Here is a 15,737-nt window from a genome sequence, read left to right on the forward strand (position 1 = left end):
CACACACACACACACACACACACACACACACACACACACACACACACACACACACACACACACACACACACACACACACACACACACACACACACACACACACACACACACACACACACACACACACACACACACACACACACACACACACACACACACACACACACACACACACACACACACACACACACACACACACACACACACACACACACACACACACACACACACACACACACACACACACACACACACACACACACACACACACACACACACACACACACACACACACACACACACACACACACACACACACACACACACACACACACACACACACACACACACACACACACACACACACACACACACACACACACACACACACACACACACACACACACACACACACACACACACACACACACACACACACACACACACACACACACACACACACACACACACACACACACACACACACACGATCAGAAACTGGGGCCAGGTCATGGTACAATGTAAGGTAGGCCTCAGAAAGCCTTCTCGGGATAGTTGGTACATTATATGACGCAAAGTAACAGCTGCGAGAAAGGCACAAGAACGGTGAACACAGCACACAGAATAGCATACCTACTAACTACATACACAATGTTGAAAGTCTGTGATTGTGTGTGTTGTGTTTCTTCGCCGTCTTTGTCCCTTTCGCGCAGCAGTTGCTTTGCGAAAAACAACAAACCAACTAGCCCGACAAGTTTTACTGAAGCATATTTTTAGTACCACGGGCTTTTTCCGAGAAAGTCGAAAGTACGCGCTTTTTGTGATTTATTTCTTCGCTATCTTTGTCCTTTTTGCGCAGCAGTTACTTCGCGTCAAAGATCGGCAAAACCCTTTCATTCATTCATTCATTCATTCATTCATTCATTCATTCATTCATTCATTCAGGAGGAGGCAGAGAGTTCGCGTCTTGGCTCGGGGTACAGCGCGCTGTGTACATCTCTAATCCCCTGGCATCGAGCACTGTAAATAAACCTCCTAGTAGAAATGGTGGAGATGCGGGTTACCTGAAACTTCAACAGCAACCTTGAACTTTGCACCCGCAAGTTACTAGAGGCAGAGACCTCTACTGTGACCCCAATGCCCTCCATCATCTGTGTCAGGTTATTTTCGTCAATCAAGATGTGTCGTCGGTCGTTGTAACCCGCTATTTTGACTCTCTACTCAATTCTGCCGTTCTGTTTCCCACGTCCGATGTTTTTGTCTCATCGGGCGGTTCAACTGCACTCTTGGAGACATATCTATGTATACAGCATCTAACCACACAAACTGGGACGATGTCCTTCCCTTCGTTGCTTTCGCATGCCGATCCGGTTGTCTCATTTCAAGAGGCAAAGTGCATCGTTTCTCTTACTGTCTTCTGCAGAACTGATAACAGATCAACACCGTGTTTATTAGCATGAGCGGCGCTCGTGGACTCTGGGGGCAGCTGAGGGTATCGGCGGTGCCGTTGTCCGCTAGAGTATAGTATAGCTAAGGCGTGCGGTTCGCTTCAAATGCCCGTTTGAGAACTACATTTCATGTAGAACTGTCTAGGATATCTAATTTGAGCCACAATGTTTTCAAGCAAATGTAGTGCACACGGCAGCGGGACGGACTACACAAGAAGCGTGTCCAATTGGGAGAAACACATGGAAGTTAGGGCGCCTGAACGGTCTGAGGTGTATGTCTGGCATGACACCACACATTTATCTTGAGGTTTTAAAGAGATTTGGGCTTCGAAATAACGCTTCATACTTTTCATTTTTTTAAAGTACTCAACATCTGATAACATGCCCTTTCATATGTTTGCTGCAAAATTAGCATATTACTCTGGAAAGTTCGCTTACATCTGCTTCTATGGGCTGGGCGTACTCCGATTTTGGTAAAAAAGGGAAGACCTCAAACGCGGACTGTGAAGGCTGAAAACTTCTTAGCATGCATTCCTCCGGGCCGTACCACCGGTTGTTGCCCCCCCCCCCCCCCCTCCCGGCGACAGCTATGCCACTACACCTTCTTTCGTTTCAGTTCAGTGTTGGTCTATGTTAGATCATTTTGCTGTTTTGTAGACCTGTCATTTATTTATAAAACTCTATATAAAATCATAAACTTTCAATAAAACATTCTATAAAGAAAGGAAGAATATCTCCTGTGTGTACTTGACGCTGGCATACCCTCTCGCGAGGTAATAGAATTTTTAGCCATGTTGTTTCAACCCGGGGCTCATGACATTACCGACGGTGTTATGAGCAGGTCGAGGCAAGCTGATGCGTTTCATCGCAACAAAGCCCTTCAGAAAAGCTTCGGTAAGGGTTCTGATGCAAACGAGCTTGAAACACAGTCCAATGCTATTTTAGCTGAGCTTTCGGCCGTTCGATAAAGCTGACCTGTCCAGTTATAGGCGTGCTGCCCCACTCGGTGTCTGAGGAGCCTGGCGTGTCAGGACGGGGACAAGCTATAGCTGTTGTATTCTTCATTTGCCGGGTGCAGAAAAAGGCCTTGGGGACTTTTTTTACGTTTGCGTGGCATCGTGTTTAATCCAACCTTCTGGAGATGCCTCCATTCGCACAAATATATCGGCGCATGTGTCATTGTTTGCCGTTCGGGCCATATCCATGGAATCGACAGCACCGCAGTTGTACCAGGAGGCCCCTTTTCCCTATCCTCCTGTTACCGCCTGTGGCACCTTCAATATTTCTACAGCATGCGATTCAGGCTTTCACGACCACTATTCTCACAATATCCTGATGTTAGTGGTAAGTCACGGTTTACCCAGGGCGACTGCCTCAATATCTATTTTCTAGTACTCATTCACAAATGTCCAGTACCTCGGATATGTGCAGCGCAGCTTGTATCCATAGTCACGTGAGTTGCTTACGAGCTGCGTGCAAACTCTGTGGCATGGTAATATGCCAGGGTTGCCTGGCCAGTTACCTATGCGAAAAAAGATGCGCCATCTTTTCTGTGAGTTAGAGCACTTCCTGCCGTCCAGAACAACTCATCTTTGATACGTTTCTCCTCTCCAAGCGCGCTGAGATTTTTGAAGCGGACGTCTCTGTGTCGATACAAGCCTGTCTCGATGTCAAACCGTGCTTACGCATGTTGTGTCTTCCCTGAAAATCTGCTTCGGCTTATACTTTGGACGGCTACTCTTGCGTAAATCCTTGCTTAAAAAGAGGACACACGTACTCAGTGCTATACTCATATGCAGTATGTCCACAATGAGGTGTGCTTACGCTTTGAGAACTGTCGTTCCTTGGGCCTGGCCCACTGTATACGATGCATATCCACCCACGACCCCGTCTCACGCGTTTCGTGCAGCATTTGCAGCAGGCCGGCGTTCAGCGCTGGGGAACTGACGAGTCCGTGTTCCAGCAGATCTTGGCCAGCCAAAGTTACGAGCAACTGCTGCTTGTGTTTCGTGAGTACAACGGCCTGACTAACCACACCATCATCGAGGCCATCACGAGAGAGATGAGCGGGGACCTGCGGAAAGGATTTCTCGCTATCGGTGGGTCAACATTAAAGTTCCCGAACAAGGTCTGCGTTTTGCACCGCGTGCACAGTGGCTCTGTGATATTGTTTTGGCCAAAAAAAATTAGCAGTGGCTTAGCTTCGCTATGCCAGGATATACGTAGTGTGAGCTGCGCTGAGCCGCTGAGAAGCAATTTCGCTCTCCTTCTCCATGGATATACCACGCTGGCAAACGCCCCGCTATATGTATATCCCCACTGATACCTCTGCGTATGCGCACAAATTGAGAGGCGCTATCAAGCGGCTCCGGCGCAGCGTCAGTCTTGGCTAATGCGCAACGGAGGCGCACAGCTGGGCACGCGCCGGCGCCAGTGCGTCTGCCGCGGCTGTGAAGACACTCTTCTGGAATGCGCAGACCGGCGAGGCGCGCGCGGCGGCGGCTCCGGCGCGCCAGCTGTGTGCCGTGTGACGTCATTGATTCTCGCGCATGCGCAGCACGGCTCTCCAGGAGCCACGCGAAACTGGTCAACCTCATCCAGTGTAGCTCACGCTACACAACAGAGGTTCACTACAATAGACATTGTATTTCACAACTGAGCACCCAGTCACTAATTTGTTCTCAGATGGCGTGTCAACGGGGATGACGTGGCTCGTTTGATCCGAAGAGCACTGTTTGGGAGTTCTAGATCATTCGCCTGCGTAACCACGTCACATCTCTCTGAAGCACACCAATGAATGGCTCTCAGCTTGGAAGTCTTTCTGCATAGGACGCATGAAAAAGAGCTGTCTCGAAACCAGCTGACACCGGAAAACGTCGAGGATAGCAGGATAACTAAAGCCAGTACACCGTGATATTTGAAGTGGAGGCTGAATTCCTTACTGCTCTTGGTGGCACACGTTTCTGTTGGCGGCAAAACGGCTAAATTATAAAACAATGATCTGGGCGATGTGTGCAAAATTATCCCAATCAAGGGAGCAATTATTGAATACTATCTCCAACTGAGTGCAGTCGTATAACCACAAAGCACAGCTGCTGTATAGTTTTCATTGTAAATGAACGGCAGCGCTCAAGTGGGTATGCTAGCGTGTTAACTACTTTTTTCATTGCAATCGACTGCACCTTCGGGGATTCCCCTAAATACGTTGGTCTAGATGGTCGGCCGTAAGGAGGATGAATCAGTAAATGTTTAACTCATTGTGGCTCAGCCGCGGCTTGGCTTGGAAAGGCGTTGCTGAATAGCTAGAAACCATGGTAACAACTGGCGCCGGCCACCTATAACAAGGAGGGCGAAAAATGTTAAACACCGAAAAGAAAACTGCAATAGCTTAGCCTGTTTCAAAAGAACCACCGTGACAGAATTTAAATGATTATATTGGCAACCTCAGAACAATCGAAGCAGAAAAAGGAAATGCAAATGGTGCAGATCAGCTGATGCGAAGGGGACGGAATGAGTTTGCTTTTATATGCTATTGTTTCACTTAGGGCTATGGTTTCTAGGTGATTGTTGCAGATAGTTGTACAGGCTTATACATATACTTGGACAAATTTCTGCGTTGTGTTATCACGTAGATGTGCTCTGGCCACTGAAAACTGGTATGGCTGCTCTAAGAGTAGAGGTTGCTAAATAGATGTGTGTGGTGTCTTTATCTGCTTACACCTTTTTTCTTCGAATGCTGTAATAACTGCTCTAAAAGAGTAGAGCCGCGAGAAAATGCTGACAGAAGCCAGCGTTGGGAAGACGAGACACCCTAGCGAGTACAGAGTTTGAGCGCCGCCTAGCGGTAAGGCGGGCCTACAACGGTGAAATAAAACTTAACGGTGCGTAAGAATGTTCACAAGGACCTAGTGCACAGTCCTCGACGAGCAAAGCGCGATCAGACATGCGTGTGGCCTTCGGTAAATTCCGCACAGTAGTAATGCGCACACGTTTCACAGTATTCTCAAAAAATGATATACAAACTCTTTCACTGCTTTTATGCCAAAGTTCCCGCTCGAAAAAAAAAATCAGATGCTCGTAAGGTCTCACGCTTGAAGAATCGCCTTACATCAATTGACAAGCGTGCATACTCTCTCTATCGGATGTCGACGGCAGGCATCGCGCCGTAGGGTATGCGCGAAGACGCTGTTATGCGCCAGTAATATTTTCTAACGGGTGCGTACGTGCGGGTCGGGGAAACAACACTAGCTAGACATCGTGGGCAGTGCTTTTGCAAGCGACTGTTGAGAAATGTTTTGATAGGCAACACTTTCGATGGTAACCTCCTCGCTGCGATGCAAGAGGCGCTGTACTGAGCGATTCAGGGGTTGTTCTCGTCGTAGCTTTGTGCACGCGGCAAGCTACGCTGAACGGAAAAACTTCGTCGTGCACACGCGTGGACAACTCGTGAGCACGAAGTGGCGATCAAGCCATGAAACTAAGCCTTACGTCCAGTAGCTATAGGAAAAAATTCTGCGCGCGAAACACTTATTTCTATTGTGCCCAGAATATGCTACTTGCAAACATTTTTTCTGCAATAGAGTTGAGGGAAAACCACGAAGAGCGCAATAGTAAGGTGTTACTCCTTCTTTAATATATGTATATATCAAGACAAATAGTAGATTGAGGTAAAAAAAAGTTAGCAGAGGTACCGGTTTAATGGCTTAGCGCATTGACCAGCGAAAGCTGGCTGCAGTTAGCGGCGTTTCCGGCAGGTAAGGTCGGTCTGACGCATGCATGCAACGAGGACGGCAGCACTTGCACAAACATTTTTACAGACATTTTATGCAATCGACGAGCCAACCTGACAGGCAAATTGCTACTTGGCTTTGCTTTTATGTTTCGCGCACTTTTAGTATAGTTGGCTTCGCCCCTCTTTCCGAGTATGTTTAGGTACTTGGCTTTGGCCTGCTTGTTCCGAGCACGTTTTGGGTACTTGTTTCGAACTCGTTTGGCCACTGTGCTTCCCCAATTCATGAGCCAGCCCCACAGATAGCGGTGCGGTCTTGCACGTTCAGCTCGGATATCAACACGCTTTCGATTTTCCCGATGCATGTCGGATCTACGAGCAGCTCACGGCGCTAACTTTTCGCGAACATCTGTCGTGGTCTCGTCCTCTTCGCACCTCGTCAACGCGCCATTAAGTTCCACAGCTGAGTTGTTGCGGCGTTCGCAAGCCTCCTGCGACTGCTGCGGCTGCTGTTACATGATATGCTCCACTGCCGTGTCTAGCAATCCTCCTCTTCGCCTTGTTCAACCATCGCGCTAACCTCTCCATCTGCCCTGCCTCCGCTACGAGCTAGCCACCGGAGCCTCGGCAAGCCACGGCATCGCTTTCTTTCTTCGTTCACTCCGACCTTCGTGCCTACTCCCATGGCGCATTTCTCCGTCTACCCTTTCCCGCCTGTCCTCCTCGCTAGGCCAGCTTCGCCTAATACCCTTGTCATATGGGCGCGCTTAATTGGGGTTTAGGTAATCGCTGTTCTCGCTAACTGTGGTTACTGCTGTTCAAACTGCGGATCAAACCGCAGTTTCGCCGCTAACCACGGTTATCGTGAACCGAGCTTGGTATCCTCGGTTCGCGTCGTTAACCGAGAAGATGGCGGCGTCTGTGGACGGAAAGTGCCTGTAGGCGTCCGAATGCGAAAAACGCAGTAGTTGGCCCGCTTCAAAAATGTAGTTTTTTCGCACTAAATCATGTTTAAAGAGCAACGCATCCGACGGCGCCGCAACTGTGTTCTGCAGCACCGACCCGCGGTGCTCAAACTAAGCATTCTAGCCCCGTAACGTCGAAAAAGCTCCGGGCCTTGCAGCATCTTTACAGTAGGCGACAAGTTTGCAACGCTCGCAGCACCGGATTCCGCTAGCTTACCGCAATGGTGCCGCCCGAAAGCGTGGCGGATTCTGGCAGTGTGCTACTGCTATATAGACGTCGCTAGGGAAGGGGAGCTCGCAGTTCCCAGACAATCTGCTCTCCTACTACAGGCCGCGGGTGAGGGAAAACACAATGGAAGCATGATGTCGAGGTCGTGTAGCCTTAATTCTAGCATTGGTGGCGCTGGCAAACGTCGCCCGAAGACAAAAAAAAGATATACAGTGCGCGTATGTAGCTCGGCTGTCGCTGCGTTTAGCCCATTACGCGACGTAGCGTAAACGTTGTTTTTTTCTCTGCAGTCAAATGCGTGTACAACATCCCGTTCTACTTTGCTGAAAAGCTCTACAGGGGCATGAAGGTGAGTGAACTTCCGTGGCGCAAAATGCAAGGTATTCTTCATAACTCAGTTGCGTCCATTTACGTTTCGCGGATAAGGCGCAAGACGGCCGTTCTGCCTTGTTACGCGCGGCGCTATACGTGACTTGTAAAAAAACATGCGAGAAAACTTCATGCGGTTGACCGATGTGAATCTGGAGGAAGTTTAAAATCAACGCGTGTAATCTGTCCGCAATCTGCTTTCGCTGTGCGAAATGTTGTGCGGCAGCAGCCAGCTTCGTTTTCAAAGCTTTTGCCACGATGTCGCTTATTCTGTAATTATAACGTCACACGCTACGTCCTCAAACCTCTACATTTATCCCGAAAGTCACATTCACTTCATAATAAACTCTGTAATGCAACCCCCCCGGCGATATATTATCACTCGTGCATGGCTGATAGGCCGACCAAGTCCAATGTTGCATTCGGTTTTCTTGATGATGCAGTTACTATTAACGCGACCGCGTTAAGAGTCACCTTCAACGGAAAATCCGGTGTACTCCATTGGCGTTGCGTCGAGAAACTGCGGATTGGTTGAAAAGGTGAAAATGCCGCACGTGGAGCAGCGGGATTTAAAAATGATTAAAACGGAAAACTGGTGATTTAAACGTAGCAACATGACTCGAATGCCTTTAAGGCATGTAAGTATATAAAGCGAAATGAATTGCTCTAACCCTTTGGTTGCGATTGAGACAGCTGCTCCCAGGCCACGCAGGCATGTTTGCGCCGCTTGGTTAGAGTGGGGCTTTATATGCATGCCGGGTGGTCTTTCACATACTGATTGTAATTGTGATAGAGGAAGCAGTCTCCGTGTCTGCGTGGGCAAGAGGAACCGCTGACGGGACCCATTAACTCGATTGCGTCACACCTTTAAGGGCGGAGCTCAAGTTTGCCTCAATTCTTTTTTTCACGTAATTTGCATTGTCAAGTGCCGTTTGATGTAATGGATGAGGCCGGTCACTATACGTTAGCAATGAGAGTAATCAATAAGGGACCGGTTTGACACCATAGCTAAACAGATAAGCCTGTTTGATCTTCGAAGCTTCTGAAAGCTTCCGGGATCGACGGGCCTCACGGTTTCGTGTGTAGGATCGCCAGAGCTACAAAGGCGTCTCACTCCTTTTCATGGTGAACGGACAGCTTGCATCATGCGCGTAGCTTGAACTATCAGCAAAGACAGCAAATCTACTTTACATGCCTTAGAAACGCGCACATGAAAGAAGCTGAGCTCTAATTTCACTTGGACGGAGTGTGCGCAGTTTCTACTCAATTAAAGAAGGGGGAAGTGATGGTTGTATAAACATGGAGCAAACCTGACACCATTTCCACTCATCTGGCGTCAGCACAAGTATATTTATTCGTTTATTCATCACTCTTTTCCATATTATTAAACAAAACTTCCTCGGCTGCGGATACCTGAAAGGCTACGTCAAGCATTATGAAGCATCTTGAAAATGTTCAGTCGAAAATTCTTTTTATCATGCAGTAGCCGCTTTTTTTTTTTCAGGTGAAGCTGAAGCATGCATATAGTCCAAAAAGTTCCCCGAAAGAATGCCTGGTTTGAATACGGCGCGTTTTAGCGTGAGCAGGATGAAACGAGCGAGAATTAGTTTTCAGGGAGAGCAGTAGGGATCACCACTGTGAATCTCTGTCGTTAAAGGCCAGCGCAAGTTATGTAAATGCAACAAATATTGCGTAAGCCTTCCTAGACGAGGTTTTCCCAAAAGGCGGACGCTCTTTTTATATTTGCGAAAGGGTAGGATAAACGTCAATAAAGTGCTTATTTCATGCTGAGACGTCTTGATTCAGTCTTTCTGCTGTTTTCCTCTAACCTCGCAAGTTAAACGTTCAGGTGACGTATCGACACTGACACCAATAAATGAATAAAACTAATGTGCACGCAGTCAACTTCTTTTAGCCACTCTGAAAGATAGCGCTGCAGTTTAGCCGGCATGCACGCATGAAACACAACCCAAGGTTAGCATCGGAGCTTATAAGTAAAACTGCCTTCAATGCTCCGTCCTTCACCCCAACCAGACCTGCAAGTTATCCCTGTCTTGAAAGCACTTGCTACTGACCTTTGCCTTGGTCTACCAGGGAGAGCGCTTCCGCACTCACCACATCCGGCCTACCTTTGCTGCAGTTTCGGGTTTCATGCACCCAAGATCATTGCCTGCTATACTGCGCTGGTTTACAATGCCTCTGTTCTTTCCAAGCTTGCTGGTGGTTGTGAACAACTTTGATTTTTAGGATGGTGACTGGGGGGCCGTTTCTCTTGATCGGGGTGCTTAGTCTTGTGCTCCAATAGCTTCTGCTGTCCTGCTGGTCCGCGCGATCAGCCGCTGCTGATCGCTCAAGCTAGGGCTATACAGAGGAGCTTCCCATGAATTAAGAGGTAGTGGCGTGGAGTGTAGGTGGTTAACGGAGGCCTTTCGGCACTTCCACGAGGAGTGGTATAGAACGGGCTGGGCCCAGCTTAACGTAGGAAGCATAGAATTAAGGCCCCTTTGCAGAGCATTATTATCTGTTTTCTTTGTGCTACAAAGCAAGCTGATCGCATAGACCACCATGAAAGCCGGCGCCACCTCTTATGTTGTCGGTGGCTCCGCGCAATTCGAGTAGAGCCTGGAAGCTCAGATTGCCGCAAGCTCAGAACATGACTTCCGGTTTTACGTTGCAGGGAATGGGAACTTCAGACAAAGCCGTAATTAGGATAATCGTATCCAGGTGCGAAGTCGATATGGTCCAAATCAAGGAAGAGTTTTCCAGGACCTACAAGACATCGCTCGATAACTTCATTCAGGTAGGAGCGCAGTAGACACAAAGCACCCCTGGCTACAAGAGCATGGCCGTGTGCTCTGCATCAAAGTTGTCAGAAATGACATGCGCCTTCGTTGTACGGACGGCCCGAATGAATCAGGTTAACCTGTTACAGGGACTTTTCCATGTGAAATAGATGGAACAGCGACCTTTTCCTGACGCATAGTTCTGTTGTTCAGAAATAGTGCGGTTAATTACCGTTCGATCTTTGGAAGCTGTGTGTGGCGTGCAGAGCTGTCGACAGTGTCTACATAAAGCATGCAAGACTGGTGAATCGTTACAAGACTTAAGAGGGGGCTCTTTACTGGACGAGCGCCGCGCACAACCACTTTTGAGACCACAGTAAACACCGCAAGCCGTAAGATGCGGCTTGTCCGTGGTAACATTCCTAGTGGTCTTTCTGGTTCAAGTTTGCGTTGCAGTCCATAATTCGTGTCATCAGGTCGGCAGCCGCTTGAGCATATAAGTTGGCGCGTTCCGATCACCTGGGGTTCTTTAACGTGCATTGCGTACGGGTGTGTTTTTCGTTTTGCCTCCACCGAAATACGCTCGCTGCGGCCGAGGTTGCATGGAGGCGAAATACTAGAGGACCGTTTGTTATGTGGTGTCAGTTCACGTTACAGAACCCTACAGTGTCGAAACTAATCCGAAGTCCTTAAACGCGGCGACTCTTTTCTCCCCATTTTTCATCCCATTACCACACAGGGACGTTAGGGTGTTCACCCTGAGTGAGGCGATTGCAGCATCGTTTCTTTCCTAACACCCATTTATACTATCACTATTATTGTTAATATTATTACTAAGCGGTATCCTTGTCGTGTGGGCCGCCGCGGTGGCTCAGTGGTTACGGCACCCGGCTGCTGAGCCGAAAGACGAGGGTTCGATCCCGGCCGCGCTAGTCGAATTTCGATCGAGGCGAAATTCTAGAGGCCCGTGTACTGTGCGATGTCAGTGCACACTAAAGAACCCCAGGTGGTTGAAATTTCCGGAGCCCTTCACTACGGCGTCCCTCATAGCCTGAGTCGCTTTGAGACGTTAAACCCCCCAAACCATCAACCTTGCCATGTAATGTGCTTCTCATGTTAATCGCGTTTTTTTTCTTGACTGATGTGAAACGCTGACGCATTCGTGCAAGCGCAGTTAACCTCTACGAGCGAACTTATGAACGTTGTCATTTCCATCAACAAATATTGATTCTTCGGGAATAAAAACACCCGCATTTTTGGTTGAGCGCCTGTAACTGCCTATACTGCAACACGGCAGTAGTGCATGCAGGACGCACATCCGTGCAACCCATATCTCTAGGCATAAAGCTGTTAAAGAAGAGAAATAAATCGGAGCAGAACATTGCCCGTCGAAGCATCGACTGAAAGCACGGTTACCAGATTTTCGCAGCAGCAGACAAGCGTGGATATGTCGCATCATAAGCAGTTAGGATCGAAGTGACCTGAAAAACAAATGCTCATCACCGGACTGGTAATTCCGTAGCATCTAAGGGGCATGATTTATAGTCGCAGAAGTTTTCCAAGTTTTCTTTTTATTGTGTTCGGATTAGTGTACGACTTAAGCTAACTTGTTGACAGGGCATTGCACTGGGTGTGAGGAATCGGGAGAGTTTTTCACCTGACCATTTTCCACTCCGGAAGATCAGATCACGAACGCCTAACCTTTGAGATCAAGGGGACCGAAGCTCACGAGGGCTCGATCATTCGCAGAAATAACCGTGAATTTTTAACGAATAAGTGGCCTCGATGGTGCCGTAAATAAAAATTGACGACATGCTAAGCCAGTGGCCAGTTCATTCAACTGTGATGCATCAGAGTGAAGACACTTTTTTACCCGTCTGTAGCGGTAAAGCGAAACCGGAGCGTTGGTCTATGGCAGCTTGAGAAATTCGTAGAACGACGTCTTGTAGTTCACTCGTTTGCTTAACTGGCTTCTTTTGCCTAGCAACAATAGTACCTCGGGATTCGTGTTGTCGCCGCGGTACAAGCAGTGCGTCCAAGGAAGAGACAGGGAAAAGTAATGAGACCCTGCTGTTGTAGTGATGCTCCTTACATAAATAACATCAGGTTGGGCAGAGGTAAGTAACAGCTCCCTGATGTCTGACGCACGCGGTGTTTTGCATGCAGTCTGACACCTCGGGCGACTACAGGAAAGCCCTGCTGGCACTCATTCACGGAAATTGATGCTGAAAGTGAGTACTTGTGACCAACGTTTTTAAATCTTTTGCCACTCCGGCTGAGCGAATGCTCCATTTTAGGCTGTGTTCGCGCGAGAATCCTTCACTCTTTTCTTGTTCAAACAGTGCGTGCGTGCGTGCGTGTGTGTGTGTGTGCGTGAATAGGCTGCTCAGCACCAACTATATACAAGGTCTTTAAGGGAAGACTTCAACCAATTCTCAAAAATAGGTTTATTGAGTTAAAAATATGGCTCTTTCAGTATAGTATTACCACTGTTGGTGGACACCAGAAAACCGGTGAATATTTTTAGTATCAAGTTGGTTAGCTGTTTTTTAACAATTAACTTTATAACTATTAGAGTTAGGCGACTTATTGCACTTAGAGATTTGTAGCCGGTCGTTAGTAACAGCCAGGCCAGTTTTTATAATTTAGAAAACCCGATTACTTTTGGCCCTTTGGCTTGGCAAAATTTAGCTTTTTTGACTAGTTACGTGCATTGAGAAAGCTGCCTTACATGCTTGCTTTTCGAAAGTGCATGTAGTTTGGCACAATGAAGCCAATTTTTGTCAAGCCATAGTGCCGAGGATCATCGCGTTTTCTAAATTCTAAAAACTGATATGGCTATAACTAACGACCGACTACAAATCTCTAATTGGAACTAATTGCCTGGCTGTGAGAGTTAAAAAGTTAATTGCCGGAAATTATTTAACCAGCTTAATTAAACATGGCGCGTGTTTCCTTGCCGCATCGAGTTGCTGAGTAAAGCGTTCCTGCAGATAGTCAATACGACGGTCTTGCTCGTCAAGGCGAGTCTTGGGAACGGACTCTGTCGTCGTAGCGTTGTAACTTATACAGCATATTTTACCCATGAGCTTCAATCGCTTCCTTTCTCTTCTATGCGTAAGTACAACGTGCGATACAAGGAGGAGTTTCCTCGTGTCATATGCAATTTGGCAGGACAGCCAGTGCACTGAGAAACTTCAACGCATACGACGTCCCATTCGAGACATGATTGTGTGATTGCTGCTGTATTAGACGTCGCTGATTTAATTTATCTGCTTTAGAAAGAGCTTGTTTCAGTATAATAAGAACGAGGTGTCATATTCCCCGAATTCCCGCAATGTACTGTGCAGTAGCCACCGCCTGACAGGGGGCCCTTGGGTAAAGATTCTTGATAGTTGTTATCCGCTGTGCAGTCGAAGCGTAGGTGTCCGTAAGCACTAAAAACCAGAGCCAAAGAGTTTTTATTGACTGTTTGTCGTTACGGTAAAGCTGCTGTCTGTCAGCGCGAGGTGATGTGTATGCTCATGAGTTCTAGCTTAGTCATTTCCCATTTATGACCTCACGACTCGTTAGTCGTTTCATTCGTCACTCTTCGGACAGTTATACCTTGTATCATGGTTTTTCGGCACTGAAGTGGAAGCTGCAGCTGACACAAGAAAGCCTGGTTATAACCAGAGATAATCGCGAACACAAGAACGGTTCGCTAACCGTGATAGCCGGGCGCACTACGTCCATGGCGGCGGCCACTCGCAATAGGACGAAATATATACATTATTTAGAGGCAGACTTCTCCTCTCTAGTGGGGATAAATTGTCACTGAGCGCAGAAACCTACTAGGCAGAGATAGAGAAAAAAAATACCTAATCCCAATATGTGTTCGCACTGTGATAGCATTAGCAGCTGTATATGCCTTTACCAGAATGGACTTCACTTCCGGCGTGGTGATGTCACTTTCCTGCAGCCAATGGTAATGCTCCTGTCTGAAGACGTCACCTCTGTCCAGCCAATGGGCGAATTTTAGGACCGACGACTCATTTTGTCTCTATGCGGTTTTTAATGCTATTGCTCTAAAACAGAAATAGAAGGGGTTGTGTGGAGGAGGGCTCAGCTTAACAATAGGCCTCCCGAGTAATCGATCTTTTTGTTGGTGTCTGAATAATCGAAGACAAATACTTCTGTTCTAATGTTTCACTACGCCCGCGAAGGCACTCACTTGTTTTCGCTTTCTTTCAGGGTGAACACCCGCACGTGGGCTGTGCACAAAAATTAGCGACTGTTTGTGAGAAATGGTGGCGTGTCCACAAACCAGCTGTGCCCAGGGGCATCGTGAAGAGGGAGGGCTAATGTGCCTCGCTCTAGGAAACAGTCTGGCAGTATTCGGAAGAACTGAAAATCAACGCCGCTGCGCTTTCGCACTATTAAAAAGCACTGCCTAAGGAAAGCAATAACAATACGCGTGCAAAAGCAATAAAAGAAAAATAAAGCTGATTTTAAGCAACCGAGAACCTCCGCTCCTTGAATCGTCTTTAATATAATAGATGTGATGAGTATTACAACATTGACGGCGTTCCGTGCAAGTGCGTGTCACGGCATTTGAAGCCGAGCGCCAGGCGCTTTGTTTATTACAGCACCCTGAAGATGCGTATATCGTCATCCGTCGCAAGACTTTCTTACTGCCTTAATTTTTTGTTAGGGCACTGGGTGTACTCTTGTCTAGCTGAGCAAAGCACGCAGAGAGCACTGGTGTTCATCCAAGGAAGAGACGATATCAGTTTCTACGTCTGCGCTTTTAGATAAGCATTGTTAATTCCATTAGACAAAGTCATGCCTGCTTTTTCACCTGCATACTATTCCGTAAAGAATTTTATTAGTGCTTTAAAAGCTATCTGCCATGTGTGAGATTCCAGTATACAGTGGAAGGCACGTACTTTAGCTTCCAGATTGTTGCTCGCAAACCATGGTGAATTTTATTTAGCCTCCCTCGGTGGCAGTCGCGATGACATTCTAACCGAAAGAAAGTATTGAAATAAGAATTATTGAGTACATGAGGTATGAGTACTTAAACGTGAGTATGCAGGCAAGTTTCCCTGAGTGAGAAATCTGTAATGGGACCCTCGATAAATTGCAAATACACACGCAGCAACACAGAATGGTACTGATACAATGGTACCAGAGCTAATATACACAGGAAAAATTGTATGCGTTGCAAACGAA

At 47.4% G+C, this 15,737-nt stretch overlaps 1 protein-coding gene across 1 annotated transcript in view; it reads left to right on the forward strand.

Moving 5' to 3' along the window:
• The window catches only part of LOC144097683 (annexin A4-like), a 45,680-nt gene extending 30,652 nt beyond the window's left edge, over positions 1–15,028 (forward strand). The window contains exons 10-14 of the mRNA XM_077630336.1: positions 3,358–3,547; positions 7,662–7,720; positions 10,418–10,540; positions 12,690–12,754; positions 14,757–15,028. Of these exons, the coding sequence (XP_077486462.1) occupies positions 3,358–3,547; positions 7,662–7,720; positions 10,418–10,540; positions 12,690–12,746 (429 nt within the window). The 3' untranslated portion in view covers positions 12,747–12,754; positions 14,757–15,028. The remainder of the gene's footprint in view (positions 1–3,357; positions 3,548–7,661; positions 7,721–10,417; positions 10,541–12,689; positions 12,755–14,756) is intronic.
• The last annotated feature ends 709 nt before the right edge of the window (positions 15,029–15,737 follow it).

This window comes from Amblyomma americanum, chromosome 1 (assembly GCF_052857255.1).
Source record: "Amblyomma americanum isolate KBUSLIRL-KWMA chromosome 1, ASM5285725v1, whole genome shotgun sequence".
Classification (NCBI taxonomy): domain Eukaryota; kingdom Metazoa; phylum Arthropoda; class Arachnida; order Ixodida; family Ixodidae; genus Amblyomma; species Amblyomma americanum.